The sequence below is a fragment of the Castor canadensis genome, chromosome 1, assembly GCF_047511655.1.
Source record: "Castor canadensis chromosome 1, mCasCan1.hap1v2, whole genome shotgun sequence".
In the NCBI taxonomy this organism is placed as follows: domain Eukaryota; kingdom Metazoa; phylum Chordata; class Mammalia; order Rodentia; family Castoridae; genus Castor; species Castor canadensis.
This window is the reverse complement of record NC_133386.1, coordinates 146,140,116-146,163,269: the sequence shown is the minus strand read 5'-3', so window position 1 is coordinate 146,163,269 and position 23,154 is coordinate 146,140,116. Positions and strand designations below refer to the sequence as shown.

At 41.6% G+C, this 23,154-nt stretch overlaps 1 protein-coding gene across 12 annotated transcripts in view; it reads right to left on the bottom strand.

The window, feature by feature from the left end:
• Window positions 1–23,154, bottom strand: part of Olfml1 (olfactomedin like 1) — a 168,076-nt gene that overhangs the window by 10,868 nt on the left and 134,054 nt on the right. For 11 of the 12 annotated variants that reach the window (XM_074084871.1, XM_020184418.2, XM_074084877.1 and 8 more), the window contains 10 exons: window positions 20,051–20,162; window positions 17,342–17,403; window positions 16,117–16,204; window positions 14,852–14,955; window positions 13,036–13,103; window positions 11,175–11,232; window positions 10,176–10,217; window positions 7,355–7,493; window positions 5,621–5,762; window positions 4,849–4,977 (listed from right to left, as the gene is read on the bottom strand). In XM_074084871.1, coding sequence (XP_073940972.1) covers window positions 4,849–4,977; window positions 5,621–5,762; window positions 7,355–7,493; window positions 10,176–10,217; window positions 11,175–11,232; window positions 13,036–13,103; window positions 14,852–14,955; window positions 16,117–16,204; window positions 17,342–17,403; window positions 20,051–20,162 — 944 coding nt within the window. Of the gene's footprint in view, window positions 1–4,848; window positions 4,978–5,620; window positions 5,763–6,167; window positions 6,201–7,354; window positions 7,494–10,175; window positions 10,218–11,174; window positions 11,233–13,035; window positions 13,104–14,851; window positions 14,956–16,116; window positions 16,205–17,341; window positions 17,404–20,050; window positions 20,163–23,154 lie in introns of all 12 variants that reach the window. The other variant, XM_074084893.1, reaches the window with a different exon arrangement.

The window sequence follows — 23,154 nt, the reverse complement described above, 5'->3', positions numbered from 1 at the left end:
CAACACCTCAGTACATCAACTCAGAAACCCCCTCCACAGAGACAAAATCCACCGTGTGGCTCAAGAACCTGTCTGCCTTAGCACTTTATTGCCTGTTTTTTGGAGGGGAAGGGCAACTCTTACACTAAACTCACATACTAAAAAAATCCCTAAGTAGATTAATTTAAACACAGTTTTTTTTTTAACATATCATGGAAATGATATAAAACAAAATAGTAAAAGAAATCACAAAGGAAAAGTTGATGAATCTTATTATATATAATCATAAAAATTCTAAGTATTACAAACAAAAGTAAAATTCTGCCCCAAGCCTAAAAATACTCTGTCACAATTATTAGACATGGCTTAATATCTTAACATATAGAAAGCAGGTAGAAATATACAAGAAAGATATTAATAATGAAACAAAATTGGCAAAAAATTCATTTCATGACATTGTCTGCATTTTATGATAAACATGTTTCATGAAAAATATGAAAACTAAATTGACAATAGAAGTGTAATTTTTTTAGAGGTCTGTAAAAGTGGAGAAATTTAAAGCAAGAAAAATGCAAATGTTTAATTATGTGGGTGTAACAGGCTCTCTCTACAGTGTGTTGATTAGAATGTGAATTGGTAAAACCTTACCTGGAGGGGAAAAGACAATAAAATTTGTTCTTCTATAACCTGAGAGAGAGTTGCTACATAATGTTATTACCAAATATATTTTAAAAACTAATTTTTTTTCATTGGACAAAAATGGATTGGGCCTGGAGGCTTTCAGTAACAAGTACTATTCCTATAAGAATATTGGTGGCAACACTTTTTTAAAGGTTTGCCTTATAAAGTAAATACCAAAGGATTTTAGCATACAATTATATCAAATTTCTGCTTAAGGGTAATAACAGCCTTTCTTTTCCACCAGCAAATTCATTTTTGTACCATAAGCACTGTTAAGATAAACATACCAATCTCAGGACCTCTTCATTCTTATTCCTTTACCAGCCATTGTTGTTGTTAACAAAGCACAAAGCATTCCAACAAAGCAGCTTTTGGGTTGGAATTGCAATTCTTTTTCCTTTGGCAGAAACAGTTTCTGACTTTGGTTACTCCCTACCCTAAAGAGACTGGCAGAATGAAAACTGGCTCCCTCAACATGCAGTCCTACTACAGGAAACACCTAAAGGGCCTCTGAAAAGTTCATGTATCTTTACCCCTCCTTCTATAATCAATCCTTAAACAAATAGCCAGAAACAAAGATGAATCATTTAAGTTTACTTTAGCTTAATTTTTTCATCTCAGGAAAACAAAAACATCAGTAATGTCTAAATCTTAAAAATTCCTAAGTAAATTAGCATATCTAATTATGAAATATATAGGTAAACTTTCTTTGGCTTCTGAGACTGTGTCCTTAACTTCAAATTATACTACAGAGCCATAATGACACAAATATCATTATGCTGTACAAAAACAGACATGAAGACCACTGGAATAGAATAAGAGACCCAGAAATAAAGCTATACAGCTACAACTATCTGATCTTTGACAAAGAAGCTAAAACATACACTGGACAAAAGATAGTCTTCAACAAATGGTGCTGGGAAATTGGCTACCTACATGCGGAAAACTAAAACTACATCTCTATTTCTCTCCCTGTACAGAAATCAACTCCAAATGGATCAAAGATCTTAATATAAGATCTGTAACTTTGAAAGTGCAATAGTAAAAAAAATAGGGAAAACTCTGGAAGACATAAGCATAGGTAACTGTTTTCTGAATAGGACACCACTTGCCCAGAAAACAAGAGCAAGAATTGACAAATGGGATTGCATCAAATTCCAAAGTTTCTGAACACCAAAAGAAACAATTACTAGAATCAAGAGACAACCAACAGAATGGGAGAAAAATCTTTGCCAGCTATAAAACAGATGAAGGATTAATATCCAGAATACACAAAGAGCTCAAATAACTAGACAACAGAAGAACAAATAATCCAATTAATAACTGGGCAAATTAATTGAAGAAACAGTTCACTGAATAAGAAACTCGAGTGGCTAATACATGAAGAAATGTTCAACATCCATAGTCATAAAGGAAATGCAAATCAAATCTACACAAGATTCCATCTCATCCCAGTCAGATTGGCAATCATCAAGAAAACAAACAACAACAAATGCTGGTGAAGATGTGGGGGGAAAAGTAATCTTCATATACTCTTGGCAGGAAGGTAAATTGGTGCAACCACTATGAAAATCAGTATGAAGATTACTCATAAAACTAAAAATAGACCTACCTATGATCATGCCATGCCACTCTTGGACATATATCTGAAGGAGGGTAAATTAATATAAAAGAGAGAGATCTACATATCATGTTTATTGAAGCTCTGTTCACAATGGCTAAACTGTGGAATCTGCCTATGTGACCAACAACTGATAAATGGATAAAGAAAATATGGAATATTGCTCACCTGTAAAAAAAATGAAATTATTTGCAGGAATAGATAAAACTTGAGATCACCATGTTGAATAAGATAAGAAGAGGTCAAAAAGCAAAATATCACATGTTCTCAGTCATTTGTGGAACCTAGACTTAAAATGATGATAATGATGGACCATGAATGTGAAATGAGGACAGGAGAATCAACGAACGGGGAGGAAGAAGGAAAGGATATTGAGAAGGAAGAGGATCAAAATATGCTACATGTATATAATTGAAGACAGCATAATGAAACCCACAAAAGCTGTAAAAAAAAAAAAAAAAAGGTGGGAGAAAGAGGAAAAGCAAGTATAATGGAGGGAATGAACTTGTTCAACTTACACTGTACATATATATGGAATTATCACAATGAAACACCCCTTGCATTATTAACGTATACTAATTCAAAACATAATAAAACTATTTAAAAATTAAACAAAAGCTAACATTTACTGAGAATTCACTGAGCAGAAGCATCACCACCACCCTCATTGATCCTGGGGGTAGGGGAGTACACACAGGAGGTCTATACATTCTCACATATCTTTTCAAGCACCTGGAATAGAATACAGGTTTGGGGATAGCCATCAAAGCAGAGGTGGATCTTAAAAGGTCTCAAACCCCAGTATCTTGCAAAGCCTCCAAACCTAAGTGTGGCAAGTTGGGGAAGGAGTTATCTCACTCATGTGCAAGCTGGGTAGGGTGTGCAGATCTATGAATAATAGGATGCATTTAGGGAAATTTTCTTTTCCATTAATTGGAATTCAGACTATATTATTTCTAAGAACTAACATTTGAGTTGTGGGCATCTTATCCAGTAATTGCCTATACCGGTCAATCTTGAAGGCAAACTTAAGAAAGTGAAAACCTTTTAGTTAGACTGCAGGTGCTCTAAAACTTGAGCCATGTCTCCAGCTGTTTTTGCTCTGGTTATTTTGGAGATAGGGTCTCACTTTTTGCCCATGTCAGCTTAGATCAAGATTCTCCTATTTTACGCTTCCTGCCATAGCTGGGATGTTAGGCTAGATGTTGGGTATCATCCTGCCCCACTTTTCTGGTACCACACCCCACTTTTTCTATGACAGGGGGTCCTGTGAACTTTTTTCTTGCTCCAGGTGGTCTGGACTCCAGATCCTCCCAATCTCAGCCTTCCACGTAGCTTAGGATGACAGCCACATGCCACTGTCCCCAGCTATTGGTTGAGGTAGGGGCTTGCTAACATTTTGCCTGGGCTGGCCTTGAACCATGATCTTCTGGACAGGGTCTCATTATGTAGCTCAAACTGGTCTCAAATTCTCCATTCTCCTGCCTCAGCCACCTGAGTGCTGGGATTAAAGAATATACTACCACACCTGGCTCTTGGTTAGTTGTTTTTGGTGACATGATATAATTCCATGGGAGACCCCCAGAAGTACTAATCTTAGCACTGTAATTTACCATTTATGAGATATTCTGCTGGAAGTGATATATTGTAGGGGCTGCCCGCTATAGAAAGGGATTTCTCCAAAACATAGGAGTAAGGATTTGTCTATGCAGGTTCGACGGGAAGCACTGTCTTAGAGCAGTGAGAACTAAGGAAATGGTATAGTAAGAGTAGCTGGAGTTAAGGGGGGGAAGGGTGTCAACTAGGGACACTTCTACAAATTTGACGTTTTTATGCCTTCTTATAAGGGCATGATGGGGATTGTATGTGAAACTCAGCATTTTTATTCCAGTGCCAGTGATGCCTTTGTGGCTCCCTTTAATCACTACTCTTCAGTAAAGTTTGATATTGGGATTATGAGGGATAACAGTAGATACAGCCTGTTCCACTGACACCATCCTGCAGAGTCTGTGGCAGGAAGATCCTGTCCCAGAGACAGGTAAGAGATCATGATCACTTTCCTAAATAGATGAGATGATATTGATCTTTTAGTGGCAGACAGCTGATATTTGGGTCACTTTAATAACATACTAGGTTTTGGCCCCATTTTACAATGAGAGAATGGAGAAATAGAGGTTAAATAACCTCTATTTAGGGCTCACAGCTACAAAGCTGTCAAGCAGAGATTGCAACCAACATCTGAGATTCTAGAATTTGCTTTTAATGGATGCATGAGAGCTTCTCAATCCAGTGTGCAAAGGCACTTCTGGGAATGGTCACGGATGAACAGAGCTGTTGAGGGTCCTCCTACCCCTGCCACCTCCAGTTGTGGGGAGCCTCTTGCCTTTACCTCAGTATCTGTGAGTATGAACAATGTCTACACATGTCAAATGGACAAGTTGGGAAGTTCTGCAGGGAAGGCTCCTGCCTTCCATTTCTGGAAGCTCTAGGACAAACTGCTCCTGCCCCCACTGTACCCTACCACCATTTCTCACAGCCCAATGTAGATTAATTGATGAGAGTCTTACCATTTCTGTCCCTTGGAGTCTCTGGTCCTAGAAAGTCTTGGCCCTGCAGTTGCCCGGAGCCCACCTCGTCGAAACTCTGCCATTCCTGGTGCATCAGTGTTGAAATTCCCTGACTGAGTTCTTCGGATTCTGCATGGAGAGGAATCCACAGAGACTGTTAGGGTATGAGCTGACAGACTGAAGGCAGTATGCCCCTATTTTGCAGGCAGGGCCATGCAGGCCAGGTTCAGGGGTCTGGGCAACACTGCCTCCTCGTGCCTCCCCTGAGATCAAGGATCATGACCTAGGACGAATTCTCATTCAGACTGGAGACTAAATTCTAAGCCTGTCTCTGGGATTTGGGCCACTTCTCATAGGGGTCAAAGGTTGATGCCTTGGAGGAAGTTCTAGTTTCTGCCTCATTTGGGAAGGAATCAGTAGGTCCAGTAAGTACTCAGCTTTCTCAAAACATAGCCTAATCCCTGAGAAGGAGGAATTCAGTCTCCTAGGTGTCTATCCCAAAGCCTGTGTAGCGTAAGCTGTAGAGAATGTGACCAGGGTATGTGGGATGGATGGATGCCTAGAATAAATGACATGTAATGCAACTGGCTCTATTTAGGGTGCATACCACACTTCTCCCTCTCTTGACCCTGAAAAACAATGCAAATTCTTCTCTCTGAATATGACCACCCTATTTTTATAGCTTTTTACCCAGGGTTTACATAGCCTCTTTGCCTGGTCAATATGAAAATTAATTCTAAGCATATGATTATGATCATCACCACAAACTTACTTTCCCCAGAATTTCTTGATGCCTTTGGGACTCCGTTTACCATCTGATGTCAGGGGAGACTGGGGACTCGACTCAGCACCAGATGAAGTGGGAGAAAGGTCACTGCCCATGGCGGCATCTTCCCAACCACTTTCTGTGTCTCCTAAAGTGGAAAGGATGAAATAACATGTAAATGAGTAAGGAGTGTGATCTTTGGAATGCTGGTCCTTAAACTTGGTCCATTGTTCCAGGGGAAGATTCTGAGCTCTCCACCAAGATTTTAGGGGCCAATGGGAGATCAAGTATACGCCAGGCTTTCACAGTAAGGAATTAGTGAGCTCCATGTTTCAAATCTGGGTGAACTAATGTCTTCAAATTCTAAGGAATTGGGGTCTAGGCACTTGTGGATTATTCCAACAAGGAGCTTGTTTCTTTTCTCAGAGGGAGATGGAAGAATGCAGGCAGGATGGGGGAACACAGCTGAGAGTTTGGGAGGGAAAAGTTTAGGGTCAAAACCAGCACACAAAGGCATCATCACTCTCCACCTCACCTGGAATGAGTACAGTACCTAATACGGGGGCACTGACACTCCGGCCGCGATCTCCAGCCAACCAAGAAGCAGAGAAGCCACATGAAGAAACAAGAGAGGCCAAAGTCCAGCCCAAGAGTTATAGGGAAGCAAAGAAATAAACAAAAGAATGTCATCAAGCAAGAGAGATAAACTTAAACAGAAAGAAAAATAATCCCATGAAGAGGATGGGGTAAGTCATGACCAACCTTGGCCCTCAGCATTAGTACATTAAGAGAAGGCCTTACATGAGGAGCCAAATGCTCCTGGTGCCACTTCCTGGTAGCTGAGGTATCCACAGGCAGGGAGAAGGAGGGACAGCATCAGGGGCTGAACACACCAGGTCACACATAGTTCTTGCACAGGTGCCAGGGTTCAGTTAGACTGGAATAATCTGAAGCTACTGTGCATCCAGCCTGAGTGTCACTGGACACACAAGCTTCTGTTCCCCAGGGAAAAACTAGCCTTCATAAGCCAACACATGGGGTAGCTCAGAAAATTGCTAGACAGAGGAGCAAATAGTAGGGAGAACTTTGGTAGGACAAGAACATTCCCTCCTGGGCCCCATTAAATCTGCTGCTGCTGTTGGAGAAAGATGGCCTGCTTTGGATGAAAATTAGCAAAGACCTCATAGTTTCAGGTCCTAATTTCCAAAAGGATATCTGTGAACTAACTAATCCTTGTCCCCTAGGCACTGACACTATTTAGCTAAGGAGGTGATCTCACTTGGTAGACCACATACTATCACTCTTCTGCTAAATAGGGAGGCTGCAGAGAAGGCAGAAACAGGAAAGAGAAGACCAGGATGACAAAAGAAGGAAAGTGAGGGTCAGGAAGGGTGGAAGGGGGTGTCTAAGAGGGAGGCAAAAGTGGAATGCTGGGAAGGACAGACAGGCTTCAAGAGAGGAGGAATGGCAGAGGAAGAGAAAATAGGGATGTGTAACTGCAGCTGGAAAGAACAGGATACATACATAGCCTGGTTTTCTGGGACTCTGAAGTGTTTACCATAGGAAATAGCTTTCCCAGACAAGGAGCCTTTCAAAATGGGCCCACTTTGGAGTATAGCTTGCCCTAGCACCCACTATTCTCAGTGTGGGCTGTGATGGTCAGTTAGGGATCTCACACAACGACTGGAAATGCTAAAGGTATTGCTACAGATGCTACCAGCCCTGGGGCTGGACGCTTACTCAGCCTTAGCAAGCTGCTCCCTGTGGAGTCAGGCTGGGTGGCCTTGGGAATAGATTTAGCAGCTTCTCCATTGGGTGTGGCTCCCGAAAGCTTTCCAGGTAATGTAGGATATTTCTGCTCCACCTGGAAATGGCTGTCCTATTGAAAGGAGAGAAGGAGAGATGCTGAATTAACATCAGACTCAAGATTCAAACCCAGTTAGGAATACACTTGAACACACAAAGAGTTCTGTGTTCTACAAGTCATTTTTCATTTAGCCTGACTGAACTCAAAGACCCCTCAAAGATCATTTTACCCAGGTTAGAAAAGGGACCCCAATTCTAAGAAAGGAAGAAACTTGCCCACACAGTGATACAGAGATGGAGTCAAGCCTAATCCATGGTTGACTGCAACTGCTTCTAAGCAGGAAATAGAGACATCTTGCAAATGGGGCCTTTGCCATTTGACCTAGTTGTTCAGAGGTTCAATGATTAACAGACATGAATTACTCTTTGAGTAATATGCTCTCCAAATATACAATTCAGAATTTGAACCTAGTACTTTCATCAATTCTGAAAGAGAGGAGGCTGAGGTCAGTCAAGTCTGGGTTTCCTGTTCTATAGGAAAGACTTGCTTTCCTATAGTCAGTAAAGAGGTGCTTTTGCTACATAGGACAGTCACTCCGACCAGTCCACAGCAGATATCTGCAAGTGCTTGGCCATGTGCACAGATTATATGGATCTTGGCTAAGAGAAGTCTCTGCCACAAGAGGGGGATTATAGTTTAAATTTTAAGCAGAAGAAAAAGTCTGTATTGTGATAATAGTTCTTTTCAAAAACATGTTAGCTAAAGAAAGAAGGTATGCACACATGGGAGAGATGACAACAGGAAATGAGTCAGAGAACTAAAGCCAGGAACACAGAGAGTTCCCTTAGGAATTTAGGATTATCATTTGCTTTGGTATGATGGACCCTATGGCATAGCTTTGGTGCAGTGGGCACCATATATCTGATCCCGGCCATATAAAAAGCCCCAAAAGAAACAAGTTGACAAAAAGAGAAAGGATATCTTATATGTGGCAAAGAAGCCTGTCATGGCCCATAAATCTGCAAATGTGAGAGAGATATGGTTAATGTACTGGGAGAATGAGAATGAGATGAAAGAAAAGAGAAATCGAAGCAATATTACCAGGAGAATCAACCATGGGGTCACTTGATGGGTCCCAAAAGAAGTTACATGGAAGACTAAACCGATTTCAAAACAGGCAAGTCAGAACAACAATGGGAGGCTGCAGTGACTAAGACATCTTTTGAAGTTCATTTAGCTAAAAGTGTCCAATATTTTTGAATTCAGTTTGTTTCTAAACGAATGTTCTAGAAATTGTCTGAAATTCAGCTCATTCATTGAGCATTGAAAAGAATGCCTAATATACAAGATTTGAAAGGAGAGATATGAGGAGAGGAATCTAAATTTTTAAAGAATTCTGAAAGAACTAGTCGGTGAGTAGAAGTAATTAGGTACTTGAGAGGTGATGACCATAACATCTTCAAGCTGGTGACGACCCATGAGGTAGAGGGTGGACGTGAACAGACATGTGTACCAGACCAAGAGGTTCTCAGTGCTAGCTCATGCACCCACTGCTTCATGCTCACCTGAGGCACTTGGAAAAACAACATCAGTTCCCAGCTCCCTCCCCAGCCCTGTGAATCAGCCCCTCTGGAAGCAAATTCACCCAAGGAGTCTGTATTTTTAACAAGCGTCTCAGATTATTTTGATACACAGTCAGACCTGGAAAGGGAGTGTTCAAAAAGTTTAGAGAGCTGCAGGGCATGACTCCAAGTTCCATCTCCCACAGAAAACGCAGGAGAGAGAAAGGCTCTCTATACAGGTTTTTGGTTGTGTCATCACATAAGCTTCCTGAAGACAGGACAGAGACAGCCAGAACAAGGACTCAAGATGTGGTCCACTTGGGGAGCTCCCAGAACTTTTTGTTCAAAGCACCAGGACAGGGAAGCAGGGAGAAGACTTATTCTACAATTCAGAGTGGCCCAAGGACTGACTTATCAATCACAGCATTAACTGCTACAAACATGGACGTGCTCAGAAGTCCCTTATCTGGAAGCAGAGATGTAAATAAGATCTTCCCCTTGCACAGAGTTAGAAGGGGAGAGCTGACCCATTCTATCACCCTGGTTTGAAAATATAAAATTAAACTGTCAGACCGAAGTACATATGCAGTGAGGCCTCATATCGCCTATGAAAGGCAGAGGACAGAAAAGAGTCGTGCACATTACATTCTCCCATGCGGTACTATAAATGGTGGTGGGTGTGACTGAAACCCTGCTAATTATATGAAGCTTCAGTCCATCTTGGTTTCAACATTTAATCATCTTCCATGCCAAGCTCTGTGGCAAAAATCATAGAACTGACTGGAGCTTTTATAACATGACTTGTTCTTTAAAGGGAGACAGAGTGTGTTCCTGTGGTTTTTAACCATGACATAGCAGCAGAAAAAGGATGAGAGCTATTGTACTCTTCTGGGTGCTAAGATCACAGTACTCCCTCCCAAGTGATTAAATCTAGATTGCTTTGTTAAAGATTAGTTTCTCTGAGCCTATGGAGGTGATAACAATAAATCCTATCCTACAGATAACTTGGGGAGAGTACATTATATACATATGAGGCACATTAACATAAAATGGGAGGAGGAAGTTTTACCTTTCTTCTCACCTACCTCTTATGCTTAACATATTTTTAGTTTACAAAAGCTGTAACTTGCTAAACCCCCTCTAGCCAACAGTGCAACAACAGGTAGATGACAGAGACATGAAGTTACTGTACCTTGGGTTCTACCACAGGGGAGATCTGGTTCCCATCCACACACTACAGAGTGATAAAGAATTCAATTATGTGGAGAAAAAGAGACCTGTGTTAGTCAAAAACAACTTAGGACTACCTCCCTGCTTACATCTAAAAGGCTCAGATATAAGCAGTCCATGTGCCCCCCATCTTCTTGTCAGATAATCACCACTGTGTAGAAAACATGGGTCTGTCCAACACCATAAACAAACATCCTAGGCAGCTGCCAGGAATCTGACTATGAGGAACAAGAGGCACATAGCAGAGGGATCAAAGCCAAAGGATGAGCCCACGGTTCCTGCCAACTCCAGCTTTTATACATCTCCATTGTACCACCAGAGGGCTAGCACACTGTTGGAGCCCAGAGGACAGTATGAAGCATGGCTCACTGGAAGTTTATTCATGACTAAGCTCAAGAGCCTGAGATCTTTTCCTCCAGCATAGGATCCACCCATGGTCCAGGGCTACCCTAAGAATGGAACCACAAAGCTCTTCTCATATCTTTCTAGACTTTAAAAAAATCTGCCTCTCTCATCTAAATTATTCCAGACATTACTACTGGAATCATCTCCTTTACCCACATTACTTCTTCATTGAAAATCTCTCCAGTGATTCCAAGTATCCGAGGGAGGTAGGTTCAATATCCAAGACCTTCTCTGGCTTGATCTGATGCATGGCTATGATCCCATCTACTCCTACTCCCCACCATTTCCCCAAACCTGCTTGTTCCCATTAGACTCAAGCCAGGCTTTTGCCCACCTCAACCTCTCCTCTTATTAACTTCAGCCAGCATTTCCTGGCTTGCTGTACCTCTAGGATACTCTGGGCCACACAAGATTGGTTTTCTTAAATTATTCATGTTATTCTGCCTTCCCTGCAACTGTGTAAGAGCTTCTCCGAGGCAGGGGACAGGACTCACCAGTGTATCCTAAAACTGTGCTAGGCCCAAAGAAGTAAACAGTAATAGGCAGAGGAACTGACCTTATCTACAGATTCACTTCTCAAGTCTTCCAGACTACAGGAGAGTTTCTTTTGAGTTCTGGAAAAACACAAAAGAAAGGAAAGAAAGAAATAGTTACTAGAGAAGGTAGTGGTAGTACTTGGTATTCATGCAAAGGACATTTTAAATGATTAACCAGTAGTCTGTATTGGGTTTAGAGTGAAGCCAAGGAGAAAAATCACCCTCTCATAGTAGCCAAGTCATAGGATGAGACTGGCCCACACAGCCTGGGGAGGCCTGATTACATCACATACATCCCAATGAAAAGTTCCTGACATTGCTCAAAAAGTTAGAATACACTTTTTTTTATTGTTTTATTATTCATATGTGCATACAACGCTTGGGTCATTTCTCCCCCATGCCCCCACCCTGCCCTCTCCCTCTCCCCCCCACCTCCTCAATACCTGGCAGAAACTATTATGCCCTTATCTCTAATTTTGTTGAAGAGAGAGTATAAGCAATAATAGGAAGGTACAAGGGTTTTTGCTAGCTGAGATAAGGATAGCTATACAGGGAGTTGACTCACATTAATTTCCTGTGTGTGGGTGTTAACTTCTAGGTTAATTCTTTTTGATCTAACCTTTTCTCTAGTTCCTGGTCCCCTTCTCCTATTGGCCTCAGTTGCTTTTAAGTTTTAGTTTCTCTGTGTTAAGGGCAACACTTAATGCTGTTGCACTGATAGGAGGTGGCTATCGAGTGTTCATAAGGAAGAGTAGGACCTGCATAGTCAAAGGAGAGGAAAAGCGCTGCTCTGGCTTCTCTGCAATTCAGAAAGAGCAGCTGGCATTGCCTTCAAGTGGAGACAAACATGTCAGTCAGCCATTGCTCCAAAGTATCATCCACTAGGATGCTTCAACTCTCTGCTCTGGCTCTATTTGCCCTGAGCAGTCTGCTCTGAGGAAGAAGAGGCAAGGCCACCAGTGGCCACAGGGGTAATCTTGTGCCAAGTCTCCTTGTCAGTCATATTTCTTAGTTTATAGAAATAAATCAGCATCTATTTATATTTTAGTCTCTTATAAGTCTGGTCAGTGTGAGTGCCCCATTGTCAATTTCCCCCAAGTGAACTCAAACTAAATTTCTTATTTTGCAAAACTTAGGACATGCCAATAACCCTCTGTTATTGGCCATTTTTTCTGTTCTCAGGAAACTGAGCTCTGAGAGCGTAGATTCTGGAACTCTGGAGACACAGCACCATTCCGAGAGGCTTCTGCCATGCTTGTGACTATCTTTCCCAGATGTTGTCACTAAAGAACCTGTTCCTGGTGGTGAAAACTCCACACCTCTCTCACATGAGAATAAAATTGGAAACATGTTCTAAAGAACTCACATAGGGATCTAGATATGGGTTAATTTTAGAGGGAATCAGACAGGTGGCAGCAATGACCCCATAGGCCAGCCTGCTATAAGCAAACTGTCACCAAAGCAATTGGACCAACTTCCCTGTGAGGAGAGATGGCCCTCTTTGAACAGCCTCATGGGCCAAATACAAGATTTGCCTTGAGATTGGTGAAGACATTTCAAGTGGGCTGATATAAATTACAGACACACATCATGGAATACTCTCATCTCCAAAGAGCTGCCAGAGGCTGTGAAAGAGTTGTAGACACCAAGTATCCTCTGAAGCTCCAACCTCTGGCCAGGTCTTTCCTCAATGACTCAGCCCAACATTCTCTGGTAAGGAAAGTCCTCTCTGGTTGGCAATGGCCCTGACAATGGAAGAGTGGTGGTATCCAGAACATGGTGGCTGTGCTTAAAACACATGGCCAGTTATGAGCTACCACAAGAGCCCCCAAGAGGGGCCTAACCCTACAGAGGCTCCAGAGAAATGCTCAATTCTCTTACCTGGTCTCCAGTGATTTCTGTGGCAAAGGAGGTGGCCCCACTGTGGGAGAACTGCACCTTGGAGGCATCTGCATCAAAATCAGAAGAGTGATCATGAGGATAATTACTATTTGGGGACCATCCTTCCCTGTCTTTGGATGACACAATTAGGAGCTACGTTTCTGCCCCTGGGTACAGCCATGGTAAATACATCAATATGGTAACCTTGCTCATTTCAAGATGCCAAGAAGGAAGGCATATCAAACCACTTGGGTCAACTAGACTTTTTCTCCTAAGCTCCATATCTTAAATAAAATTCATGACCTAGAAATAAGAGTCCTGAGATCCTGAGTCCTTGGGCTTTAGCTGCTCCTATCCTGTCTGAGGTTTGCTCTTCAGCTTTTCCTTTTATTCATTGAGTGACTACACACATTTCAAAAAACATTCTTTTTTCTTGGTTTAGATTACCCAGAGTCAAATTCTGCTGCTCTCAATGAGATAACCCTAATGATATAGTCACACAATATCCACCCTATGTTAGATATAGGGAAAGTAAAACTTACACCCAGTGGCAAGGATAAACAAACAATGTAATGCCACCTGTCCTGTGGCACATATCCCACATAATGTGGGAACAGAAGGGACGAAGGAGCTCCCTCTTGTTGAGGGAATGTTGAGAGGGCTTCAGAGGGGAGAACACCTGAGGTGAACCTTGAGTAGTGAGAATGGGCTCAGTAGGCAGGCAAGAAAGAAAAGAACACCTCAGAGGAGGTACGAATGTGAGATGATGAAAGTGAAAGGAGACAGTTCTATGTCTTCAGTATTGTGCCAACCACAAAGTTTTTCTCTTTTCCTTACAGTCCAGAGTCTTTTTGGTCTAATATAGAAAGAACCCTGGCATTATAGTTGATAAAAGCCTGGGCTCATGGTCAGATAGACCTGGGTTTAACTCCAGGTTTTATCATCTATTTGTAGTGTGACCTACAGCTTATTACTTACCCTCTCTGAAGGGTCATGAAGACTAAAAGAGGTGAGTCATGTACAGTGCTGATCATAGTTACCACGCAGAGGTATTAAATAAGCATTGATGATGGCTATTTTGTACTGTCAGCAATATAGGGTGCTTCTTTTAACTTAATATTGGGGTCACTGGATGATACTTTTGCTCCACCCTTAAATAAAAGAATTGACTTGGACTGCTAAAAGTCTTTTCAGTTTGATCATTCTGGGGTCTCATGAATCTTCTGGACTCTAGACTGATGCCCTTGAGCCCCCAGTCTCTACCTATGCACTTGTCTGCTCTTTTATAGTTGGCTTAAGTTCAGAGAAAAATACAATAGGACCAGATTTTAAAAAACAAGAGAAGGAAAGTCTGTGTGCTGGTTGTGAGGACTATGAAGCAGGAATGTATCACTTCAGAAGTTGCAGGAAGCTCTCTAAATCGGCAAGACCCATTTACTCATTCAACAAATATTTGTTGAATTCTGGTTATCAGGCATTACTGCTGACCCTGGATAAATGGTGGTAGATAAAATAAATACCTTTGTTATACACTTACATTCCAAAGGAAACAAAGTAAACAAGGAACCAGATTAAAAGGAAAATTCCTATCCTTGGAAGTTCCAGTATCTACCATGCCATTCTCAACCAGAATACACGCCTGAGCCTGGGCCCTTGCCCACTTCCACCTTCTCCTCAAAGCTGAGGACCATTCATGCATTTAATTATTCACCAGTTAAAACATATACTGGACTGTTGCCTTACTAGATCTTCCTCCGAGCTAAGGGCAAGCTCTGAGGGCTACTGAAATCCCATGTCATAAGTGGAAGTACAGTACCTCTTGTTTAAATAATTCTTCAGAGTCTTTATTTGCAGTGTTCCATTTTCTGAAACTTCCCTCTAATTCTTCTTCATTGATTGAGAGAGCTGTCTCTGAAGGGCCTGGAAGCATTTATATAGAAGTGATAGATCTCCGGAAACTTATCAAACTAATCATATCACAAAACCCTAACATTGCTTCTCCTTCATTAAGAAAGACTAATAAGGATCACCTGGGCTCAGGAGTTTGTGCCTAATCTGGGCAACACAGTGAAACCCTGTGAAAGAACAGAAAAGAACAATGGTACACACCTGTCATCCTATCTGGGGAGACAGAGGTAGAAGCCAGCCAGGGCAAAAGCACAAGATCTCATCTGAAAAACTAACTAAAAGTAAAAAGGACTGAGGGCATCAGTTAAGTGGTAGAGCACTTGCCAAGCAAGCAGGAGACTCTGAGTTCAATTCCCAGAACTAACACCAAAAAAAAAAAGAAAGAGAAAAACTAAGAAATGAGAAGATTCTTTAGGGTATCCAAGTAAGGGCTGTCAAAGGGTGATTTCAAGGTCAAAGTTCACTCTGGAATAGGGGCAAAGCATCGTTTGTCTCCAATCTTCTTTTTTATTGCCACAGGCAATCAGGCCATGAGAGTGAGACTTGGCCTAAGATCTCAAAGGATTGGCAAAAAGAGGGTTGCAACATTTGTGTGGGGGTCTGCAGATGCCCTGGGCAGTGACCAGTCATCCACAATCCAGTAGAGACTTGGCTCCTTCCCAAGAACAGGCAAGCTCAGCCAGAATCAAAGCTTCCTGCACACTCTTCAAAATAGCCATTTCTCATGAGTCAGCTGCCTCTGCAGAGCCTGGGTCTATGGCAGGAGTGATGAGGCAGGCAGTTTGGCATACACACCATAAGAACATGAATGCTACCTTTAAGAGGTGGACAACTTCTGATACCTGGTGAGGGCATTAATTGATCCCTGATCCAGGTTTGACTCCACACTGTCTCTAAGGCTATCTGGAGAAGATGCACAGGAGACCCCTCCAATGGTGGACCCAAGGGCTAAAATTGTAGGCTTTATGTATTTGGTGATCTAGACAGTCCCTAGAAATTCTTAGCTGACTACCATTTGATAACATTTCTGGAAATCATCAGCTGCCAGTTTTCTACCACACAGGACAGTCTAAATTGCTCAGTTTTCCAGTAGATCTTCTCCAAATGGAGATAAAGAATTGCTCGTAGATTTAATACAGATGAAGTATCTTTCAGGGGAAATGGTAGGCTCACCCTTGTTCCTATCTTGAGCTGTCATCGCAATCTCCTTCACTCTTCGGTATTGGTTCAGCAGCCCCATAAGCTCCTCTATCCGACGGTCCTGCCACAGAGCAAGGGCCAATTTAGATTACCACCATCCCTGGGACCCAGTCAATTCGGGGCCCATCTTGTATTCTGGGCACACTGTGAAGAAATCCTGTTTGGAACCTCTGAAGTACCTGACAGGAAAAGACAATCCAGGTCTGTTCTATAGAGCTGGGTCTCAGTGGTCTGCCTCACAGGAAGCTGCACACACTCATGACTCTACCTGAAGGTTGTGAGCCAACAGGTGCTGACATACCCTACAAGGGGCTTAAACATCTGCAGAAACATAAAACTCACTGCCCTCATTCTTCTGAAGTAGCCACCTATGAACGATGCCTCTTATTCTAGTGTTACTCTCTGGAGTTACACACACACACACACAAAGGACTAAAAAAAAAAGCTGTCATATTTATCCTAATATCCTCACCTGTTCCTTGGGACTCTGAGATACATTATACAACAGAGGAAATTCCCAAGTGGGAGCAGATCTTTCAAGGGAAGGGTATAGGAACTTGGCAGGCCACAAAAATCCTGGAGCTAGACTTTCTTGGGTGTGAACCCTGGCTGTGCTATTCACTTGTTATGCCCTATACAAAATTATTTCAATATTTTGAGTCTGTTCTCTTCACCTGGAAAAAGCAGTGCTGAGATTCTCAGAGATGATCTTTCTACTGGCTAGTGCATTTTATTTGTAGACATAGCTATTTTATGATTATGCAGGAATTAGACTGAAGAATATAAGGCAGTAGGGTAAAATGAGGCATTATATACAGCTAACGGTATCCATGATACTTCTGTCATAGAGATAGATAGTGCACATGGGAGATTGGTGGGCTGTTTCTGAGCTTTGAGAGTAATCTATGCAGGAGCATGAGTATTGGCATTAAGCACAGTTATACTGGCAGTAAGTATAGTGATATTTTTCCTCACACCTGCATGAGCAGGCAGGACTCTCATCTGCCTTTGGGAAATTTCATTTAGGCAAAGTTGTAGGCATCAAAGTAAAAAACAGGTGCTGTTGCTGAGTCTTTAGGGGGGCAGAAGCTGTTCTCCTGACCAATCTCTGTTTCAGTGGCCTAATGACATGGTTCTGTTCAAAGTAGCAGAGACCAGCAAGGAAACGACAGGGTTAATCAATGGCCAGTCACCTTACCTTATCTTCATTGGCAACAAGTAGACTTTCCATCCCCATTTTCAAACGTTGAATTTCTTGGTCTAAAATAATTGAGGTATAGAATTACTTATATAAATGCAAACAGCTATTCATATGTGCTAAGATGCCCCTTAAGTTCAAATGTGATGACTTTCCATGTGAACATGGCTCGTTTATTTCTTTAAAGAGCTCAGGATGGTGTCTGGCACAGAGTCAGTCTCATTAAATATTTGTTGGACTACTAAATGAATGAGCTCAGTATTCTATCTTCTCTTTATAGACATTTACAGGCAAAGTAAAAGTGCCATTTATTCAAAGGTAGTACAGAGGAACTAAAAATCTTTCACAATCAATTAATATTTTCTAAGAATATAGACATTCTTACTCTATATAGGCATGTAGCTAGGCTTCTGACTGGCTGTAGAAAAAAACTCATACAGTCTGACAGATTACGAGCACAAGAAAATTAAAAAGGAAAAGGAAAAAAAGAACCTACACTCAAATGGAGACTGGACAAAATAATTATGTAATTTTGGTAGTTGGCTTAATTTAAAGTGGTATAGTCATGCTTAGGAAATGTTTGGATGGACTAATAAACATATTAAAACAAACTCTATGGTAAAGGGGAAAGTAAGATTAATTTTATTTCAACATATATCTATAGACTTTTCCTATGGGCTGAGGGTTTTGTGTTGGTCTATGGTAGAAAACTCACGTTTGTTTGTTTGTTTTTTCACTTTAGACCCAAAAGGGACTCACTTGACTTCTTTCCAAATTGGCATGAAGATCTAAGTCAAAGCTCAAAACCTGAATCTGCTAATGGTCATTTGCCAGATACTTCAAGGTTTAGGAATCTGCACATGTATGGATTTTCCAAAGATGGGCTTATCCCTGTTCCTAAATTGGGATAGGCAAAGGGTTCTCTGTATAAGAAGAGTACAAGAGACAAGAGAACAAAAGTATAGACATCCTATTTCCTTTGAGATGCCTGTTAAATTCAATAAGAATAGCAACCAGAGGCCAGGCTTGATGGTGCATGTCTGTAATCCAGCTACTTGGGTGGCACAGGCAGGAGGATTATGATTTTGAGGTCAGCCTGGCAAAGTTAGTGAAATCCTATCTCAAAACAACAAAATAAAAACAAAAGGACTGGGGGTACAGTTCAAGTGGTACAGCACTTGTCATATTTGTATGTATGATGCCCTGGGGTTAATCCCCAGTACAGAAAAAAAAAAAAGACTAGCAATAGGAAATATATGGACTCTATGTGAATAGTTGTGGAGATCTATTGTCAGAGTAAAGTGGACAGTCTTAGACTCCTGGAAGCCAACCTCAGCTCTGCTTCTCAGTTTTCTAGGGGTAGGAGGTAAGTTTCAGATAAAGATTGGCAAACCTGGATTCATGGTCAGAATCCAACCTCAGCAGTGAATGACCAAAGGATCAGCTCCAGAAGGTAACTGATAATGGATTAGCACAGGATCTAGAAGGCCTGGACTGTGAGAAAGCATATGGTACAGAGAAAACTGCCTGATCTAGAAGTCATGGCACTGGGAGCTCTATGTCCCAGATTGTTCAGAATATCGTAGCCTCCACAGGTAGGTCTTGGCAGGTAGGTGACATACCCAATAGTTTGGAAAGACACCAGAGAAAGGAAATGAGCATGCTGTTCACTACTTTCTTTTCTAATCCTAAGTCACTGTTGTACAGCTGCATGACTTCCCTACCCCATCTGCAGATCCAAGCTAAGAAGGGTTGAGGTTGAGACAATACTAAACAGTGGCACCAACTCATAGAACTATATATATGATCTCTTCTAGCATTGCTCTGCAGCCAGTGACAAGTAGAGAAGTTGAAAGGTGTGTCATCATTCTGTATATGTTGCAAATAATCATAAACATATGTTAATAAGACTTTTTGACAATTTATTCTTGATTTTTAATCAGTAAAAGTTGAACTCCTCAGGGACCATTCACCATCCTTTTACTTACCCCAAAACTACTTTTTAGGAGGTTAACATGAGCTGAATATTGTGCTGGGCTCTGTGGATATGTTTTTAAACAAGAAAAACATAGTCCTTTCCTCAGAGTGAAGATGACCACAAGACCTCCCAAAATATAACACTGATAAGTTATAATAAGTGCTATGAAGGAAATAAGAAGTTACAAGATTTAGAGACAAGCAGGATTAGGGCATCTACTTGAGTTAGGACAGCCAAGAAAGGTCTTTCTGAGGAATGACATTTAAGTGAATATCTAAAGGATGAGAAAGAATTGAATGGCTTTTGTAACCTAAAGCCTTTGTACAAGGGTCAAGTAGGGCAAAGTGCTAAGCTTCCTCTCTGGTGATAACAATGAAATAAAGAGTCAGGTAAAAGCTGCATTCTTGGTAAAAAAAATCTCCAGAGGGGGTTGCACAGGGCTTTAGTCTGTAACATGCAACTGAGAAAAGCCTTCAGAGCCAAGTGTTCTGGATAAGGGAGGGGGTACATGGCAACAATTCCACAACAGATCTGTGCTTCTTAGATACACACACACAAATAAACACACATTCATATACTTGGACATGCTGACACACATAGTTGCATGTATGTGCATATTAGCATGCCTACATACACAAACACACACACTCATTCATACATATACATGAACACTTGTAAGAGTGGGCCCAGGGTCCAAGACAATGACATTCTATCACAATCAGTCCAATTACCTCTTTCTATGTGGTCACTGTGAAGAGCTGTAGTACGGGAGAGCTGGCTGTGCAGACGCTCAATTTCTGCATCTTTCAGGGCCACCTGCTCTTGCAGCTGGGCTACCTCAGCCTGGAAGAGCAACAAAGAATCTCTGCTAGGTCAGAGGGACTATCAAACCATGATGAGGTACCTCATGCCAAAGCCCAGAGTCCTGATGGACCCTAGGAGACATGAGGCATTAGGAACGGAATGGGGAGAAATTAGAGGGGCTCATGGCTCTCCCTACAGGGCAGAATTCTGCTGAATGAACTCACTCTTTCTGGCCACCACCTTTCTCCTTCCCTTGCATCCTCCTACCTGACCAGAGTAATTCTCTCCCTGAACTCCCAGAAACCACTGAGGCAGGAGGAACAGGGATTGTATACAATGGGTGGGCTCTGTCCTTGGTACAGAAGTGGATATTCTCATTTTGGATGTGTTCTTCCAAAGTTACTCATGTCACAGCACTTTAGGCTTTTGTAAAAAGTACTTGCATCTTCATCTTTTTACCCCATACAGGAAACACAATAGAAATCAAATCACTGCTGGCTAACAAAGCTTGAGCCAAGGACTCCCTCCCTTGACAGTTTCTCATCACCCCTTCTTCGCAGTCAATGCTTCTGCCCAGCCACTAGGCACAGGCACACACTTACCCACATGTACACAGACAAGCATTTGGGTGTGCTTTATGTAAACCATGTAAACACAGCATACAGTGTATACATATTCATACATTACACACATAGGCAGTGGCATTGGATGGTTCTTGTGTCTCTGCCAAGCATAGCAGGTTAAATTGCACACATTAGGTATGGTTGTCTAGGCTTTCCAGATTCATTAAAAGATCATAACTATGTCTTTCCCATCCCAACCTTGATTTTGAAGTCAAACAAATCTGGATTCTCTCATTCCCTAGTGTTGGATGAGTAAGTTATCCTTTCTATGTCTGTGCTCATATATAAAATGGGAAAATGGCAACTACTTCATAGACTAAGGTGAAGAATAGGTACTATAACAGTTGTGAACACTTAAGTCCAATACTTAGCTAATGTTAAGTGCTCAATAAATGCTGCTACGATTGCTCCTCTTATCCTATGCTCATGTAAAGGAAAGAGAAGTGGTGAAGGCTCAGATCTCCTTACAGATAAGTTCACTATGGAGGATGATCTCTCTACTCTGGGCTTCACCCACAGAACAGAGAGCTCAATCTGCTTATACCAAACATCTTGCCAAGACATGCAGCCATGGAGTAGTTTTTCATAGCTCACTTGGAGCCTAGGTGCCCATGGGTTTATGGATAATGGTGACAGTGGCTTCTAAAAACCTTAGCCTTGGCATTCTCAACCCAAATACCTCCCATTTCTACAAGGACCAAAACATTCTTGGAAGATTGTCTCTCAACCTTTCTTGAACATCTCCTTGCCCATTATCTCCCTCTGTTAGGATCTGGATGTCTGATGCTTACTTATCTGTTGGTTCCACAGTTGGACTTCAGTGATATGGGCCTATGGAGACAAAGCCCAGCACCTGGCACGCTGAGGTCCCTTCTCTCTAAGGTCTGTGTCTATGTGAGGTCATTTATATATGTAGTATGGAGCCCCTACATGCCAAGTGACTTGGTCCAATCTCCTTTCCACTAATGTCCACAGAACAAGCTAGAAACTACAGGTACTCTAGCATCCTTAGAGTGTCACCTGTCCTTATAGGTGGGAAGCCCTCTCCCTGACTGCTACTGCTGCTTCAGCCAGCTCTTAGACAGCACAAAGACCAAGACAGTTAGGCAGACTGGCACACAGGCAGGCAGGCATGGGGGCTTCAGGCCCCTGCAAGTGCTGTCCCTCATTAAACTCAGCAACAAGACTCTACTGCTGAAAGACTGTCTGTGGACTCTACTACTACTTGAACTGAAAGATGAACCACCTTCAGGGACTGACAGAAGGCTTAAGCAGAAAACTTAGGAACTTCCAAAAGCAGTGTAAGGATCTCACTGTGATAAATCAGGCTCGTGCAGGAAAAAGAACATGATAGCATGGGAAGGTCAGATCCAGGTCTGCACCGCATCTTGGCCACTTAGAGCCTCTTTATCCTTATCAGTGAAATCAGAATACTAAAATATAACCCACTGTGTTATTCCATGAATTAAATGAGAAAAAGTGTGCAAAGGGTTTGGTAATTCTGGAACACAGGAGGTACTCCACACTGGTAGTTACTAAAGAACCCTTAGCACCTAACAGGTCTACATGCCAAGGCAAAGAGCTTGAGTAATTTAAAAAGGAAAGAGTAACTTGGTTTTATAACAAAGGGTGGTGTGCACAACTTCAAAGGTTTCATCAGAGCAGGACTCGCTTGAGTGCAGCACCGTGGTGGACTGTTCTGAGCTACTGGACAAAAACAATGCTCCCAGAATCAGCGACAGTGAAGCATATAGCACATACATGGCTATCTATGCTCAGATAACAGTGGGCCAGTGAACAGATGGATCCAATTGACCAGGCTAGTCCTAACAGCTGTAAGATCTTGAGAGAGTCAGTTAATCTTTCTGTGCCTCATTTTTATCATTTGTAAAATGGTTAAGCAAATGAGTTTATATTTAGACATTAGGATAATATTAAAAAGATATTATCACCATGTTCAGCATTTTCTTTTAATAGCACAGGAAACCACAAAATTTTTAATGAAAAAAGCACAATATAAAAATTATATATAAATTGTCAACATCAGAAATAGAGAGAGAGAGAGAGAGAGAGAGAGAGAGAGGAAGATAGAAAGAGAGAGAGAGAGAGAAAAGGGGGTGAGGGAGACAAAGCAAGAAAGCCAAAATGAAAGAGAAAAATACCTGGAAGAAAATATTAAAAATGATAGTAGCTCCTTGGTAGTCAGTGGTTCTTATTCCTTTAATTTTTTATGGTCTGGAAACCCTCTAATAACTAATTTGTAGGAAAAATAAAAATATAAACTAGAATTTAAGAAAATTCTATTAGGTGTGTTTAAAACTCTAATAAAAAGTAAAAATTGGAGCTAGGTATGATGGCTTACACCTGCAATCCTAGCTACTTGAGGTTTGAGGCCAACTTAGGCAAAC